General features: G+C 37.6%; 1 protein-coding gene across 1 annotated transcript in view; it reads right to left on the minus strand.

The window, feature by feature from the left end:
• Dhc98D (Dynein heavy chain at 89D) overlaps positions 1–19,320 on the minus strand; it is a 971,787-nt gene that overhangs the window by 480,855 nt on the left and 471,612 nt on the right. Inside the window, exons 31-32 of the mRNA XM_090387912.1 lie at positions 15,573–15,737; positions 10,631–10,952 (exon numbers count right to left, since the gene is read on the minus strand). Of these exons, the coding sequence (XP_090244038.1) occupies positions 10,631–10,952; positions 15,573–15,737 (487 nt within the window). The remainder of the gene's footprint in view (positions 1–10,630; positions 10,953–15,572; positions 15,738–19,320) is intronic.

Genomic DNA, 19,320 nt, shown 5'->3' on the forward strand with positions numbered 1-19,320 from the left:
TGCCATTTGGGCCTGAATCTAGAGCAGTATTTCTTAGTTGGAACAAAAAGCCTAGTAGCTTCCAAGAGTACTTCCTTGAATGCTTCCCATTTAGAATTTGCTGTTTGTAACATTATTAGTTGGCCCACTGTATAGAACCTAAAAAATCTGTGAGAACACTGTAGTTGCCTTTACAAAAGCAAAAACCCTTCCCTTTACCCCAGATGGTAGTTACATCTTTAAGCAAATTCCACATCAGTACTCTGTGATCAGTGGTTCCTTTATATGTAAATTCTTAATGCATGAATGTGATCATTCTCGATCTGTAGATGATCATTCTGAGATAGCTGAAGAACTAAATTAGTATTTTGCATCTACAGTCAAATATGAGGAGTTATTTAAGTTGGAGAGGGCCAGACGTTTATCAAACTTTAACAGGAAGTTATATGATTTTTTTAATAACAGTGAGCAAAGTGGAGGAGAAATTGTTAAAGTTAAACATAAGAAAGGGACTTTGGGTAGATCGGATCTATCCAGTTACATTAAAGGAAGTGGCAAAAAAGTAAGCAAACTGTTAGCCATAATTATGAGAGCATCCTTGGATTGGTGGGAATTCCCCATGGACTAGAGATTTTCAAATGTATCCCAAATTCACAAAGGGGGATTGAAGGGTGACATGAGTAATGACAGACCAGTTAGTTTAATTTCCATTCCAGGAAAATAATGGAGTCACTGGTTAATGATGCATAGCAGCATCATCTAGACAAGACTGCAACAATAATTCACACACAGCATGAGCACATGATGCAAGAAGGCAAGCTTATATAGCATCAGCAAAAAAACCCCCAAATCTTCTACTTTCACCTATCCAATCGCTCCAAATATTTGTCTAGTTCTGCCTTGAATCTATTTAATCTATTATCTTCTACAACAACAGATGGAAGTTTGTTTCCAGCAATCAACCACACACTGGCTAAGGCAAATGTCCGCACATCTAACCTACATCTGTCTTTCCTCGATTTGAATTTATATCCTCTCTAGGGATTATTCTGAGCAAGAGGAAAAATCCCATCAGCATTGAGCAAGCTGAAACCATTCAAGGCTTTATACACCTGAATCAGATCGCCTTGCAGGTGCCTAGTCTCCAGACACTGTAATTTGCAAAACTTAAGCCTTTTTTCCTAAGCGCAACCGTTTGTTCCATTCATTAATCTTTTTGTCCTTCTCTGCACTCACTCCTGCAGCTCTACATCCTTCCTAAAATGAGGCCTCTAGACCTGTATACAGTATTCAAGGAATGGCCTGACCATTACCTTATATACATGGTGATAATCACCTCCTTATCCCTGCTAGAAAAATTCCTGTATATCATTGACAAAACACCATGAGCTACTCTTGCAGACTGTCTGCACTGATCAGAAAACTTCATATCTTCGTGAGCAATTACCCCCAGGTCCTTTTCATTCTCTACCACTGTCGGGGTGGTTCCACATAGTTGATATGTTACTCTAGGGTTACTGCTTCCCATATGCAGTACTTTAATTTTGTCAATGTTAAACTTGAGTTGCCACATCTCAGCCGATCTGCTCAACTTTTCTAGATCATGTTGCAGCAGTGCAATGTCATTAGAGTCATTAACAACCCTGCCAACCTTCGTATCGTCTGCAAACCTGAACATTAAGCCTGATATACCATCGTCAGTATCAGTGGTCAATTTAGCACTTGAGAGGCCCCAGGCGCAATTTTGAGGCCTCCATCTAAAGTGTGCATTCTACGTGCACATTTTTACTATAGCACGCGCTCTAGATTTGGTGTTGCGGTTTTAATCATTCTGGATGCGCAATTCTTTCATACACATTTTAACTAATGTTTAAATGAAAAAATGACACAACTACCATCCCTCCCAAATCTAACATTAAAACATAAAATTAACACATAAAATCTAGCATTAATGATAATATTTATTTGACTTCAGATTCACTTATTTCGCATAGATATTTGTATAATATGTAGGGATATTCGCATAAGAGTTTACTAACTTCTCATATTAAATTACAGTATTATTCAGTAATGGTAATAAATATGAGTGTAAAAATTTAAAATAAAACAATTATTTTTTTTTTTGAGACCTGAGATTTGAGTCCCCCTCGATTTAAGAGGCCCCAAACACGCCTCGTGCACCTGTGCAGAAATCCGCCACTGATCAGTATCATTAATCAATACAGAAAAAAAAATGGACACAAAACCGAACCCTGGGGGACTCCACTAATAACATTAGTCCACAAAAAGCAGTGTCCATTGATTACCACTCTCTTTCTTCTCCCACTCAACCATCCCTTTATCATAGCAGCTATTTGCCTCTAATGCAACACTGCTCCAATTTGTGCAGCAGTCTTCCATGTTTAACAGTATCAAATGCCTTTCTAAGATCCAAATATATGATATCAAAGTTATTCCCTGCATCTAGTTCCTTTGAGACTATATCATAATATCCATTCAAATTGGTCAGACAAGACTTCCTCTTAACAAAACCATGCTGTGCCAGATTATAACTGAAGTCTTGTCTAGATAATCTTGTAGTGCTTGTTTAACCAGTGCCTCCATTAATTTCCCTGGAACAGAAGTTAAACTAACAGGTCTATAATTACTTGTGTCACCCTTCGATCCTCCTTTGTGAATTGGGGTCACATTTGAACATCTCCAGTCCATGAGTACCTCCTCTGAGTCCAAGTAAGCTCTCATAATTATGACAAAGGTTTGCTTACTTCCTTCGCTGCCCCCATTAATATAAGTGGATTAATCTCTTCAACCCCCAGGTGCCTTTCTTATGTTTATCTTCAACAATTTCTCCTTCACTTTGCTCTAGTTATTACAAAATCATCTAGCTCACTGCCAGAGTTTAATTCACCGCTGGCATTCCCCTCGCCGAATAACTCCTCATATGTGAATGTAGATGCAAAATACTGATTTAATTTGTTAGCTCCTTGAACAGGATCAACAGCTGTACCTTCGATATCCGGTGGACCAATCTGAGTCATCCTCTTCCTTCTAGAGTTTACATAAGTAAAGAACTCTTTGCTGTTTTTCTTCGCATCCTTTGCCAAAGATTTCTCGTAATCTGCCTTTGCCTGCCTAACCTCCTTTCTCACTTGGTTACTGAACAGGTGATATATATCATAGTCTTCTGATTCACCCATTAATTTATATGTATCCCATGCATTTTTCTTCACTGCCACATGTCTCATTAGTTCATCTGTCCTCCATTTAGGCTAAACCTTGAACAATATTTCTTAGTTGGTATGAAAAGCCTATTAGCTTCCAAGATTAATTCTTTGAATGCTTCCCATTTTGAATTTGCTGTTGGTAACATCATCAGTTGGTCCCACCATATAGAATTTAAATACTGTCTCAGACCTCCGTAGTTTCCTTTGCGAAAGCAAAAACCCTTCCATTTACCTCTGATGGTAGTTATCTCTTCGAGTAAATCCCACTTCAGCACACTATAATCACTGCCACCTGGTGGTTCCTTTATCTGCAGATTCTTAATGCATGAATAATCATTACTGATATTCAGATTAAGAGTATTACATCCTCTAGTTGTCTCCTGAACATGCTGCTGTAGAAAACAATCATCCAATAAATCCACAAAAGCCTTGCTAGTGTGTGAGTGACCAACCCACAATTTTGATATCATATATTTTGGATTTCAGGAAAGGTTTTGACATTGTTAGGCATGGAAGACTACTGTACAAACTGGAGCAGAATGGTATTAAGGGTAAGTTGCTACAATGGATAAAAGGGTGGTTGAGTGGGAGAAGACAGTGGTAAAAAACGGACACTACACTTCATGGACTGATGTTATTAGTGGAGTCCCACATGGTTTGGTAATGGGCCCATTGTTGTTTTTTATAAATATCAATGATATTGATGAAGATATATCAGGCTTAATGTCGAAGTTTGCTTTTGATACAAAGGTTGGCATGGTTGTTATTGACAGTAATGGCAGTGTGCTTCTGCAACAGGATGTAGAAAATTTGGGCAGATAGGCTGGAGTGACAACTGAAGTTTAACATAACAAATGCAAAGTACTGCATATGGGTAGAAATAACTCCAGCGGTATGTACAAACTGGGTGGTATTACACTTAGGGTGGTAGAAAATGAAAAATATCTGGGGTTAATTGTGCAGACAGATATGAAGTTTTCTGAAAATGCAGACAGGCTGCAAGAGCAGGTCATGGGATATTGTCAATGATATACAGGAATTTTGCTAGTAGGGAAAAGGAGGAGATTATCCTTTTATACAAGGCAATGGTTCGGCCACACCTTGAGTACTGTGTGCAGGGCTGGAGGCCTCATTTTTTGAAGGATGTAGATTTGCTTGAGCATTTACAGAGAAGGGCAACAAGATTGGTGAGGGGAACGAAGGGGTCCTCTTACCAAGAGAGGCTTAAGTTGTGCAAATTGCAGCAGCTGGAGACTAGGCACCTGCAAGCTTGTTAACAGGAGAGATTGCTTCTACAGGGATGGGATACACTTAAATAGAAAGGGTGCAAGAATATTTGCTGATGCTATCGAGGCAGTGTTAGGTGGGTCGGAAAACTGATAGCTTGGGGGGATACAAAGACGAATAGATTAACAGTAGCCACTGGCAGAGGTGAAAGAGATTCTTGCACTGCTTCTATTGGAATGAGCAGAAGCCTGAAAAACAAGATTCAGGATATTTCAGAGACTGCTGGGAGTCATTGCGGTACAAATAAACACATGGGTTGTGTTAGGGTAGCTAAGAATAGAAACAGGTGCAGGTATACTTGCGTGTACACCAATGCTAGGAGTTTAGTAAATAAATTTGATGAATTTGAGGTATTGCTCAAAACATCAAAGGCAGATATTGTTGGGATATCAGAGACGTGGTGTCACACAGATATAAGGGATGCAGAACTGCAATTTGGGGAGTACAACGTCTACAGAAAGGATAGACAGGATAGGAAGGGGGGGGGGGGAGGGGTTATGCTATTAGTTAAGAAACACATAAAATCCAAGGAAGTGAAGCCAGTCGACATCGCTGGACAGTGCAGAGTTGAGTCAGTTTGGTGTGACATAAGCATTGGGAGATCAAAATTGAGAGTAGGAGTGTGCTATAGGCCTAATGACTCTGATGAGTATAATAAGGAACTGTACAGGGAAATAGAGTGGGCCAGTAAATCAGAGAGTCTTATAATGGGAGATTTTAATTTCCCAGATATTGACTGGAATTTGGGGGCTGGTTACTCACACACTAGCAGGGCTTTTGTGGATTTATTGGATGATTGTTTTCTACATCAGCATGTTCGGGAGGCAACTAGAGGGAGTAATACTCTTGATTTGATTATCAGCAGTGATTCTTCATGCATTAAGAATCTGCAGATAAATGAACCACTAGGTGGCAGTGATCACAGTGTGCTGAAGTGGGAGTTACTGAAAGAGGTAACTACCATTAGGGGTAAAGGGAAGGGTTATTGCTTCCGTAAAGGCGACTACGATGGACTGAGACAGTATTTATATACAGTGGGACCAACTGATGATGTTACCAACAGCAAACTCAAAATGGGAAGCATTCAAAGAACTTATCTTGGAAGCTACTAGGCTTTACATACCGACTAAGAAATATTGTTCAAGGTTTAGGCCAAAATGGATGTCAGATGAACTAATGAGGCATATGGCAGAGAAGAAAAATGCATGGGATACTTACAAATTAACACATGACACAGAAGCCTATGATAGATACAAGTTGATATGCAACCAAGTTACAAAGGAGGTTAGGCAGGTGAAGGCAGATTACGAGAAATCCTTGGCAAGGGATGCAAAGAAAAACAGCAAAGAGTTCTTTACTTATGTAAACTCTAGAAGGAAGGGGATGAATCAGATTGGTCCACTTGATATTGATGGGTCAACTGTTGATGATCCTGCTCAGGTAGCTAACAAACTAAATGAATATTTTGCATCGACATTCACACATGAGGAGTTATTCAGCAAGGGGAATGCCAGAGGTGTATTCAACTCTAGCAGTCAGCTACAGAATCTTGAAATAAATGGGAGTAAAGTGGAGGAGAAACTGTTGAAGATAAACACAAGAAAGGCACCCGGGGTGGATGGGATCTATCCAGTTATATTAAAGGAGGCAGCAAAGGAAGTAAGCAAACCCTTAGCCATAATTATGAGAGCTTCCTTGGACTCAGGGGAGGTACCCATAGACTGGAAATGTGCAAATGTGACCCCAATTCACAAAGGAGGATCAAAGGCTGACACAAGTAATTATAGACCTGTGAGCTTAACTTCTGTTCCAGGAAAATTAATGGAGGCACTGGTTAAAGAAGCACTGCAGGATCATTTAGACAAGACTTCAGTTATAGCTCAGACACAGCATGGTTTTGTTAAGGGGACGTCTTGCTTGACCAACTTGATTGGATACTATGATGCAGTCACAAAAGAACTGGATGCAGGGAATAACTTTGATATTATATACTTGGATCTTAGAAAGGCTTTTGATACTGTTGCACATGGAAGACTGCTACACAAATTGGAGCAGTGTGACATTGGAGGCAAATTGCTGCTATGGATAAAGGGGTGGTTGAGGGGGAGAAGACAGAGAGTGGTAATCAATGGACACTGCTCATCGTGGACTAATGTTATTAGTGGAGTCCCTCAGGGCTCAGTGTTAGGTCCATTATTGTTTTCTGTATTTATAAATGATATTGATGATGGTATATTAAGCTTAATGTCCAAGTTTGCAGATGATACAAAGGTTGGCAGGGTTGTCAAGGACACTACTGACACTATGCTGCTGCAACAGGATCTGGAAAGGTTGAGCAGATGGGCTGAGAGGTGGCAAATGAAGTTTAACATTGACAAATGTAAAGTACTACACATGGGAAACAGCAACCCCAGAGCAACGTATCAACTCTGTGGTGCTCCACTGACAGTGGTGGAGAATGAAAGGGACTTGGGGGTGATTGTGCAGGCAGATATGAAGTTCTCTGAGCAGTGCAGACGGGCTGCAAGAGTAGCTCATGGAGTATTGTCAATGATATACAGGAATTTTTCCAGCAGGGATAAGGAGGTGATTATTCCATTGTATAAGGCAATGGTCAGGCCACACCTAGAGTACTGTATACAGGTCTGGAGGCCTCATTTCAAGAAGGATGTAGAGCTGCTGGAACGAGTACAGAGAAGGGCAACAAGATTAGTGAATGGAACAAAGGGGTGCTCTTACGAAGAAAGGCTTAAGTTTTGCAAATTACAGTGTCTGGAGACTAGGCACCAGCGAGGTGATCTGATAGAGGTGTATAAAGCCTTGAATGGTTTAAGCATGCTCAATGCTGATGGGATTCTTCCTCTAGCTCAGAAAAATCACCTGAGAGGGCATAAATTCAAATTGAGGAAAGACAGATGTAGGATAGACGTGTGGAAATTTGCCTTTAGCCAGCGGGTGGTTGGTTGGTGGAACAGACTGCCATCCCTTGTGGTGGAGGTTGATAGCCTAAATAAGTTTAAGGCTCAGCTGGACAGGTATTTTGAACGAACAGAGGGGTGAAGTGGAAGTGGGTTTTTTTTTTTTTTTTTGGCTGATGCTGCATAAGCTTGCTTTCTTGCATCAAATGCCTCTACTAATGCTAATGCTAATGCTAAAAAGCTGATCTGATTGAGGTGAATAAAGTCTTGAATGGTTTCGGCATGCTCAATGCTGATGGGATTCTTCCTCTTGCTTAGAATATTCACCTGAGAGGGCATAAATTCAAATTGAGGAAAGACAGTTGTAGGATAGATGTGCGGAAGTTTGCCTTTCGCCAGTGGGTATTTGGTTGGTGGAACAGACTTCCATCTTTTGTTGTGGAAGTCGATAGCCTAAATAAATTGAAGGCTCAGCTGAAGAATTATTTGGAACCAATGTAGGGGTGAAATGGGAGCGTTTTTTTTTTTTTGGCTGATGCTGCATAAGCTTGCTTTTTTGCATCAATTGCCTCTACTAATGCTAACATGGTGAGAGGAACAAAGGGGTTCTCTTACCAGGAGAGGCTTAAATTCTGTTAAGTTGTAATATCTGGAGACTAGGCACCTGTGAGGTGATCTGATTGAAGTGCACAAGGCCTTGAATGGTTTGAGCAGGCTCAATGCTGATGGAATACTTCCGCTCAATCATATTAAGAACCTGATTGGGCATAGATTCAAATTGAGGAAAGACAGTTGTAGAATAGATGTGCGGATGTTTGCCTTTAGCCAGTGTTGTTGTGGAAGTTGACAGCTTAAACAAATTTAAGGCTGAACTAGACAAACATTTGGAGTGACCGAATGGGTGAAATGAGGTTTTTTTTTTTTTTTTTTCTGACTGATAGATGCTATAGAAGCTTGCTTTCTTGAAGCACACAAAATTTAGACCAAACACTCTTTCTGAATGACACGTGTTCATTTTTATAAATTTCACCTCTTACTCTTCAATTTATTTTATTGAAAAACACTCTAGAATCATCTGTAATCTATAATATTGAAACAATGTTCCACAACCTAGAATATTCGGGTAAAATAATGGAGTCACTGGTTAAAGATGCACTGCAGGATCATCTAGACGAGACTGCAGCAATAATTCAGACACAGCATGGGTTTGTTAAGGGAAAGTCTTGTCTAACAAATCTGATTGGTTATTATGATGTGGTTGCAAAGGAACTGGATGCAAAAAATAATTTTGATATCATATTTTTGGATTTCAGGTAAGCTTTGACACTGTTGCACATGGAAGACTATTGTACAAATTGGAGCAGAATGGTATTAAGGGTAGGTTGCTACAATGGATAAAAGGATGGTTAAGTGGGAGAAGACAGAGGGTGGTAATCAATGGGTGCTGCTCTTTGTGGACTAATGTTATTAGTGGAGTCCCACAGGGTTCGGTGTTGGGTCCACTGTTGTTTTGTATATTTATCAATGATATTGATGAAGGTATATCAGGCTTAATGCCGATGTTTGCAGATGATACAAAGGTTGGCAGGGTTGTGAATGACAGTAATGGCAGTGTGCTACTGCAACAGGATCTAGATGATTTGGGCAGATGGGCTAAGAAGTGGCAACTGAAGTTTAACCTTGACAAATGCAACGTACTGCATATGGCTAGAAGTAACCCCAGAGAAACGTACCAGCTGTGTGGTACTACACTTAAGGTGGTAGAAAATGAAAAAGACCTGGGAGTAATTGTGCAGTCAGATATGAAGTTTTCTGAGCAATGCAGACAGGCTGCAGGTCATGGGGTTTTCAATGATATATAGGAATTTTGCTAGCAGGGAAAAGGAGGTGATTGTCCCTCTGTATAAGGCAATGGTCAGGCCACGCCTTGAGTACTGTGCAGGGCTGGAGGCCTCATTTTAGGAAGGATGTAGATTTACTTGAGCGTGCACAGAGAAGGGCAACAAGATTGGTGAGGGGAATGAAGGGATCCTCTTACCAAGAGAGGCTTAAGTTCTGCAAATTGCAGTGGCTGGAGACTAGGCACCTGCACAGTGATCTGATTGAGGTATATAAGGCCTTGAATGGGTTGAGCACGCTGAATTCTGATGGGATCCTTCCACTTGTTCAGATTACGAACCTAAGGGGGCATAAATTCAAATTAAGAAAAGACAGATGTAGAATAGATGTGCAGAAATTTGCCTTTAGCCAGCGGGTGGTTAATTGCTGGAACAAACTTCCATCTGTCGTTGTGAAAGTTGATAGGTTGAATAAATTTAAGGAGGAACTGGACAGGCATTTGGAGGGAATGGTGTGATTTTTTTTTTTTTTTTTTTGGCTGATGCTGCATAAGCTCATACACTTGCTTTTTTGCATCACATGCCACTACTACTACTACTAGTACTATCATGTACAACGTTCTACCACATTTAGGAATATATCCAATGTTGTACTAAGTTTGGGAATCTTCTACATTATTATAGAAATTATTATTATAAAAAATTAGTAAACACTCGGTCCTATTTTAATAAAAACTTTGAAAATTGAGAAAAGCGAATATGATTCCAAACTTTTATGTGGGAGTGTACATATAATACTGAGTCTCTCGATGACCTGAAGGATAGTATCACAAAGGATGTTGTCAAAATTCCCCATTACATGCTTCAAACAGCATTTGAAATACTGTACTGCATTTCCATCACATATGCAAAACAAATGCCTCTCACAACGAAAAATTTATTTTCACAACTTGTAGTTTTCTTATATTATACTAACTAAATAAAATAAATTTGCTGTTAGCTTTGTGACTGCATGCAGTGCTAAATGCACCCTGTGTCACTTTTTCCCAACATTATTTTTTTTATTTTATTTTTATTATTTTTTTTTTCTCATGGCTTTTGTTTTAGCATGGTCTAGACACATTCTTTTCTAACTTTCATATTTGGTTGATTAGTCATTCGTCACTGACAACTACCGAAAGTGGCACACTAGTTACAATCACCCTGCGGAATCAAGAATAACCAAGGTTATGGCAATTACAGCTGTATTTATATACAATTTCTTGACCAGATAAATAACTGCACCAAAGAAATTTAAATATTCAGCAATTAAATGTATGTATTTAATACTTAAATGTTTAACTGTTCAAAAAAAATCTAAAATGCTTACAAAACAATTACTTACCTTCCTCTACAACATGATTATCAGTAAACATAAAAACTACTCTCTTGTTTTCTAATCCAAGCTTATTAAAAAGAATCTTCAAGTCATCCCGTAAACTGTTTTCATTATAACCACGAGAAAGCGTAATTTCAAATATTTCACAACCAGCTGCAAAAGCTGCAAGTCGAGTAAGGCTCTGTTTTCCACTTCCACCAACTCCAATTAGAAAGGCATGGCCATCAACCATACGTATCACTCGATGCACTCTTGTCAGATGTTCGAGGGCATCATTAAATAGGACAAGATTCAATGGCATATTCTGTTCATTATATTCCTGAAGTATCTTTTGAAATTCATATATGGAGGGGAAAAAGGGGAAAACTTAGACCTTATGGATTAGATTAATATTTAAATTCTATTTTAAATTTCATATACTGTATATACATATATATTAAATGTAATATAAAACCATGAGTAATAAACATGCAGTTTCAATTGATGGATAAAAATAAATAAGTTAGGTATGACAGATGCACCAAAATATGCAAAGCAGCAGTAAAGGATGCAAAAGTTTATAAAGTATGTAAGAATTGAAAAATATGATAAAATTTGTGTAGATGGAAGTGAAAAATACACAAAGTGCCAAGTACTAGAAGGGTGAGGATAGCAGAAAAAAGAAGTAATGTAGGTTTGCAAAAGGAGATACCCGATACCTGACCATGTATCAATATTTACTTCAATTTGCATCAGAGTTTTGCATTTTTCCTACCCCTATTTCGACTTATAACTAAATTTTTCCACCATATCTGATGAAAGCTAGCTATCCCACCTTTTATTTTATTTGTTTAATCATTTGACATTAATCATTTTAATTTGCAGTTCCCCCACCTCTAATTGGCTTTGCAAATCAGTCTATAATTCTCTTAATTCATCATAACTTATAGGATATTTGCATTCTTTTTCCTTTTACAAACCTAATTACTTTTTTTTCTGCTATCCTCACCCTTCTAGTACTTTGTGTATTTTTCACTTCAATCTACGCAATCTTTATCAGATTTTTCAATTTTTACATACTTATATACAGGGCTGGCTCTAGGCTTAGGCACAAGAGGCACCAGTCTAGGGGCACAATGGCTTTGGGGCACCAACAACATAAAAAAAAAGTAATAGTATTAAAGAGGACCAGAGAGTAGAAGCATTGGTGGTACGAGCAGTGCCCCCCCCCAAAAGCCTTATTGCAAGGGACGTCGTTCTTGGCATTTTTTGTTTTTGATTTGCCTATTTGATTTTTCGTACCAGGCGACGTATTGCATGGGGCTCTGTTTTGATCAAAAATTTTATTTTTGGGGCGCCTATTTAACTTTTTGCACCAAACTCATGAAAATTCTCCAATTCATTTGTGATCAGCAATTAACATCTTCCTTACCAAACATTCATTGTTATCTGCATTTTCCTAATTCTCTGTGTTGCCTGTCTCTGTGGCTAGCACGGAAAGGAGATTTTCGAAACTGAAATTTATTAAAACTCATTTGAGAACAACTATGAGTCAAGAAAGATTAGATGGTTTAAAAATATTATCGATTGAACGAGATATTTTAAAAGAACTTGATATGCAAGAATTGATAACAAATTTTGCGACAGTAAAAGCCAGAAAAGTTTTAATTTTGGTAAAAAAATGTTTTTGCTACGATTTTCAATAATTATTCTTATACTTTATAGACACAGCTTATATACTTGATTTAAGAAGAATTTTTTTGCTTTGTTTTAGCAAAATTATTACATTTATTATTATTATACACCTATTTTATAAGTATAATTTTAAATATTTTATTCAAGAATTTTTTGTTTAGCTTTTGAATAATTTATTGCTGTTATATACCTTTTGTAAATAAAAGTTTGTAAATTTAATTTTATGTAAGATTTTTAAAATATGTTCTACTATGACATGCCCCTTTTGTAAAATTTATAAAGCTTAAAAATTTAAAATTAAAAAAAAAAAAAATGATCAGGCGCTGAAAACCAAACTGGCCTAGGGGCACCACATACCCTCGAGCCAGCCCTGCTTTTATATATATATATACAAACACACATACATAAATGTGACAAGATTGTATAAATTTAATTACTTTTTTTATTAATTCATTTAGTTATTTAGTAATGGAATGATTTTTTTCAAAATTTATTCTGTTAAACATTTTGGATTAGTGATTTCTATTGGACTATATCTTGGTACAGAAGAGATAAAGAAATAGTATTAAAAACTTCATTGCCCACCACGAAATGTATATTCTGAAAATAATATTGTGATAAAGAATAGAATAAACATAAAAATGTATTTTGTTTGTTTTACCCTTATTTATTCCATAAATGGCAGTGGTCATAGCATATTTTCTGTTTGGTTCATTATATCTCTTAATATAAAGGGGTGGGGGGTATCAGGACATTTGCTGATATTTTAAGGTTGGCAAGGTTGTTGTTGTTATTTGGTTTTTAGGAGCATTAGCAACTAAGGCCATATTGCTCCAGGATATGCGGTGGTCATTCCCTGACCTTTCCGCATCCTCCATATTTGGTGGTGACGGGCTCGAACCCCGGTCTAATCAAGAAGCGTGTGCTACGCACTGCTGCTCCTTCCCACCTGGCTACAGAGGTGCCTGGTTGGCAAGGTAGTTAACGACCAGTCATCAGGTTGAGCTACTGCAACAAGATCTAAGAAAATTGGATGGATGGGTTAAAAAATGGCAATCGAAGTTTAACATTGACAAATGCAAGGTACTGCGCATGAGTAGCAGTAACCCCAGAGTAACTTAACAACTCTGTGGTACTACACTCAGGGTAGTGGAGAATGAAAAAGATCGGGGGGAGGGGTAACTGTACAGTTCGACATGAAATTCTCTGAGCAGTGCAGTCATGATGTGAGGACAGCTCATGGAGTTTTGTTAATAATATACAGAAACTTTGTTAAGAGGGGCGCCTCCGTAGCCAGGTGGGAAGGAGCAGCAGTGCGTAGCACACGCTTCTTGATTAAACCGGGGTTCGAGCCCGTCACCACCAAATACGGAGGATGCGGAAAGGTCAGGGAATGACCACCGCATGACCTGGAGCAATATGGCCTTAGTTGCTAATGCTCCTTAAAAAAAAACCAAACAAACCAAACAAACAGAAACTTTGTTAAGAGGGAAAAGGAGGTGATTATCCCTTTGTATAAGGCCATGGTAGGGCTGTATACAAGTTGAATACTGTATTGAATTCTGTATACTGTATTGAATACTGTATACAGGTCCGAGAGGCCTCACTTTAGGAAGGGTGTAGATCTGCTGGAACGTGTGCAGAGACGCATAATCAGATTGATGAAAGGAACAAAAAGGGTGCTCTTACCTAGAAAGATTTCAGTTCTGTAAATTGCAGCATCTTGAGACCAGGCACCTGCGGGGATATTTGACTGAGGTGGTTAAAGCCTTGAATGGATTGAGTAAACTGAATGTTAATGGTATTCTTTTACTTGCTGAGACCACACACACACACACACACACACACACACACACACACACACACACACACACACACACACACACACACACACACACACACACACACACACACACACACACAAGGAGCATAATTCAAGTTGAGGAAGGATGGTTTAGGATAGATGTGTGGAAGTTACCTTCAGCAAGCAGGTGGTTGATTGTTGGAATTGGCTTCCATCTGTTGTTGTGGATGTATAAATTCAAGGGAGAACCAGACAAATTCTTGGAGGGTAGAGATGGGTGAATTGTGTTTTTTTTTTTTGGCTGATGCTATATAAGCTTGCTTTTTTGCATCATTTGCCATTACTACTATCTTCCTTAGATGATAATCAGTGATTAAAACAAGGCCCCTTTTTCAGGGAGTTCACAAGCTGGCATCCATCAAAAAGGTAGGGCCTATGGGCTGTTTGTTTCTTTTTGTGGTATTTTTATTTCAGTGGTACTTGTTCTTTGGGGTATTGGCCGGGCATGTGTCTTTTTAGGGAAGTAGAGAAGGTGTCATGTTTGCTCCCCCAAGGGTGAGTATTGCTTTAGTTCCTTTCTTTTTCTGTTCTTTAGCTTATTACATTCTTATGTTGATTTTATTATTCATTTTTTTGTTTTGGTGTAAGGACAGTTAGGTTCATATGATCAGAACAGCAGCTTGCTTTACCTATAATCCCATTAACAGTATTAAATATTTTGGGGGGTTCATTTGTTTCTTAAATTTAATTTAAAACAATATACGATTATAATTTAAACAATTACATTCTCCACAATAAATTGTTTTCTTGAGTATATTTCATGTGAAATTTTATGTTATGTTTCTTTGGCATCTAACTGAAAGAGATTAGAATTAACTCTACACTACGCTAGTTCTATGAAATGATCACAATGACAGAGAACAATGCTATTTTACATGTTTCTATACTATAGCACACTTGAAGGACAATTCATTAAGAAAAATAAGTGAGATTCACAAAATACATTTTAATGTAGTAAATATAAAAAAAAATAATTGTTTTATCTATTTATCATTTTTTGTGAAAATAAAAAGATGAAGAAAAACTGAGTTTTTGAAAAATGACAAAGAAATTCTATGTCACTAATTGTATTAAGTTGATGGGATAGAGAACGGTCAAATTGAATAAAAAAAAAAGATGGATTTTCCATTATCAATCCAGAAAGATGGTAATTATGCAATGAGTTTGGTTTATTCCTGATTACTGTTTTTTTTTTTTCTAAATAATTTTTTCTTCAACCTGTATACTAGATTAACAGCAACTTCATCGTAGCTGCTATTAAACTGTGGCAAATATATCTGACAAAAATGAGATGACTAATAATATCAAAAAACTGTCTCATCTGAATTATTCTAGTTGTAGATGAAGAGCAAGTTTGAGTTTATTTATTTATTTCATTTTATTTTTTCAACGATGTATTGAAATTGATACCTCCATAAAAAGAGCTTTAGCAGCATCATAATCCTGAATGTCTTCATAAAGTCGTGAGGCGGCTTCTTCCAAAGCATTGCGATAATCACCAAACAGTGAAGGTTCTCTCTCGGCATATTCTTGAAAATCAGCAAAATTCTGTCCAATAAGGGAACTAATAATACCCTAAAATGATAAAGGAAGAAAGATAGAGAAGACAACATATTACCATATGTAACTACACAAATCTATGACAATAACTATAATTACTGTAACATCTATATAATGATTATGTATCCATGCTAAATAACATATACATAACAGCATAAAAAAAGAGATTGTGTGGATTTATCGAAGTAGTAATGAATTTACAAAGTATTCTGGGGTGGGGGGGGAGTTGGCCTGATGTGCAGTAGTTGCTTTGTGTCTTCCGAGAGTTAAAAAAATCTATTAGGACTGTAATTAAGTTTTCAGAAGCAATGAAAGTTAAATATAATTTAAATTAAATATAATCATACTTAAAGAATCACTTAAGTGTATCATCTAATGCAGGGGTTCTTAACCTTTTGCATTAAGCGAGCAGTATTTTGCAGCTTTACAATACGTGCAAGCACCATATATTAAAATATAAATTTTTTTGCTGAAAGATTAAAAATACTGCATTTTTTAAATAAATGTTTTAGCTGTATTAAGCATACAAGAATTATGCTTCTCAATTAAAATTTTTGGGCACTAATATTTATTACCTTATCACCATTCTTCTCTTTCTTGTTGATTTCTCTCTCTCTCTCTCTCTCTCTCTCTTTCTCTCTTTCTCTCCCCCCCCCCCATGGGTAACTTAAAAATTTTTTTTTTGCTGATGCAGAATAGGCCTTGGGCTTCCTTGCACCATGCCTAATAATAATAATCGCAAATTTTCTTCCAAATGTGATGTCAACAAGCTTGTCCTTTTTTTGTTTTTGTTATTGTTCATTAATGAAAAAGCACATTCACACGTGTATATTGAAGCAAACATAGAAAGTACTCTGAACACTTCTCTTTGTAATAAAGGAAATTTTTTGCAGTTGGAAGAACGCACCAAAATTTAAAAATAATTTTGTGTTGGAAAAGACATTTCAGAGCTAAAGATGATTGCATATCAATGAGTTCTAACTCGGCAGCTGTTACTTCATTTTGATTGAAAATTAGTTCTGAGTTACTGATTTCGAAATTTCTGTAATTTATCATTAATTCAAAATTTGGGAGGTGCTCTTTCAAGTATTGAAATCTTTCTTGGAATTGGTCCCTAAAGTCTTTGCTTACATTCATTACAAACAAAGGACACTCCTCAGCAGTTTTGTCCAGACATTTTTTAAGAGTAGGAAAATGAAGCAAATTTCCTTTTAAAATTTGATTCTGAAACACTTGAAGTTTTTTCTCGAATGCAATTATCTCCTCCTATAAAAGTAATACAAATTTATCTTTACCCTGTAGACTCAAATTTAACTCATTCAATGGCTGAAGATATCAACCATGGATGAAAGTGTAATTCTGAAATTTTCAGTAAAAATTTCATTAAAAAGGTTTCCTTTATTGCTTTCTACTGGAAAAGTTTAACTTCTTCAAACACACCTCCAAATTTCTAGCGAGTACCTTTCCATGACTGAGCTAATAAATCTCTGTATGTGTAATAAGATCAGAATACAGTGCTTGAAGATCTACCAAAAATATTTTTAGCATTAGCATTAGTTGAAGCATACGATGCAAGAAACCAAACTTATAGAGCGTCAGCCAAAAAAAAAAATCTTCCAATTTCACCCATCCAGTCACTCCAAATGGTTGTCTAGTTCAGCCTTAAATTTATTTAAGCTATCAACATTTGATAGCTTAAGGGTTGACCGAAGGGTTCCAGTCAACCCTTCCCTATCTCTTCCATCATGTATTATGATTGATGACTTTTGAGGTTATGATGAACACTATGGCGAGATCCAATATCCCTTACATTTCGAGGGTACAGCTCTAAAACGGTGTTCGCAGGCCAGCCGCTAGTTAGTACACCGGACCGAACCTATTGGAAACTCTCTAGGAGGTTTCCGAATCAGCTAGTGTATAATCTTGCTACCCCTACTCTGCCAGATAGCGACTGGAGGGAGTCTGAGTAGTGTGTATGTGGGGAGCATTGTCGAGGCCACGTTATGTCAAGGATCTGGGTATATATTCTTACCAATGTGTACGCCATATCCAAAAATTTCATTCTTTCATAGAGCATGTCCCACCCACTTTTTTTTTCTGTTGAATACACCATGAATTTTCAAACTAATAGAGCAAGCTTATCTGCAAAAAGATCTAAACCTCCCAAGGACTTCCTAATTCATTTCACAAATATACCGGGTTTCAATTCTAATCTCAACGAAGTCCATTTCCACTTGCATTCTGCCAAACCCCAGAATCAGTAGATGAGCAGTAGTTGATTCAACTACTGCTCAACTCAGATCCCCAAATTATTCACTGTATGATTCCTTTTGCTTCAAAGGTGGTAATTGTGCATATGTCCGTTCTGATATTCCCTGTCAGAGACTTGGCAATTTGCAATCTGCTCTCTATGATCTTCTCTGGCTGAAAATCTCTCTACCTCATTGTGTCAAATTCATCTGTTGTCTCTACCGTTCTCCCAACTCCACTAATCACTTGGAGATCTTTGACTTTCTCCAGTCCAACTTTCCTAACAGTGAGGTAATTTTCCTTGGTGATTTTAATGTTCACAACTCCAGCTGGCTTCCATTTTATAGTCACACCGATCCAGCTGGTCAAGAGGCTGAGGCTTTTGCAATTACTAATACCTTGCACAGATTGTTCATTTACCTACAAGAATACTGGACAATCCTAATCATACAGCCAACATGCTTGATCTTTTTTTTCTCACAAAAACCCTTCTAGGTACACGTTCGAAGTGAGAAGTCCTTTAGGCACTTCAGATCACAACTTGGTGATTGTCTCTTCTCCAATGGAGCCTTTATCTCATGGCTATTTCCAACCTCGTGTTGTTTGGCATTACAAGAATGCAAAATGGGATGACCTGCGAGATTTCTTTTCTTCTTTTCCTTGGTCGGATTACTGTTTCAAAACTTCTGATATCAACGTTTGCTCAGATCGTGTCAGTGAAATTATTCTTGAAGGAATGAACTCCATTATCCCACACTCCACTTTAAAATCTCGTCCTTTATCTAAACCTTGGTTTTCCAATAAATGTGCTAAGGCTGTTCAAGAGAAGAATGCTGCATATCATAATTGGCTTGTTTCTAATTCTTCAGTTTCATTTTCTGCCTACACCAAAGTTCGAAACAATTGTAAAGCAGTTATTAATCAGTCCAAACTAGAGTTTGAACAGGCTAAGAGTAGAAAACTTGCTTCTTGCCCTAATGGTAGCCAAGCATTCTGGTCTCTTGCCAAAGCTATTGGCCGCAACTTTTACCCATCTCTGCTCCCACCTCTGTCCAAACCAGATGGTTCTGTTGTCACTTCAGCCAAGGATAAAGCTGACCTGCTAGCATCCCATTTTTCTTTCAACTCATGTATTAATGATCTTGGTAAACACCTCCCACCATTAACAACACGCTCCATTCAATGCCTCCTGTGGTGTTCCGTCAAAAGGATTTTGACGAATCTTGATGCTAAGAAAGCTCCAAGTCCTGATAGTATTTCTCCACTTGTTCTCAAAACCTGTGCTCCTGAACTTAGTCCTATTCTTTGCTGCCTTTTTTTACTTCCTTATTCCAAAGGTGTTTTTCTT

Source organism: Mastigoproctus giganteus, chromosome 2 (genome assembly GCF_048544385.1).
Source record: "Mastigoproctus giganteus isolate SK-2022 chromosome 2, ASM4854438v1, whole genome shotgun sequence".
Classification (NCBI taxonomy): Eukaryota; Metazoa; Arthropoda; class Arachnida; order Uropygi; family Thelyphonidae; genus Mastigoproctus; species Mastigoproctus giganteus.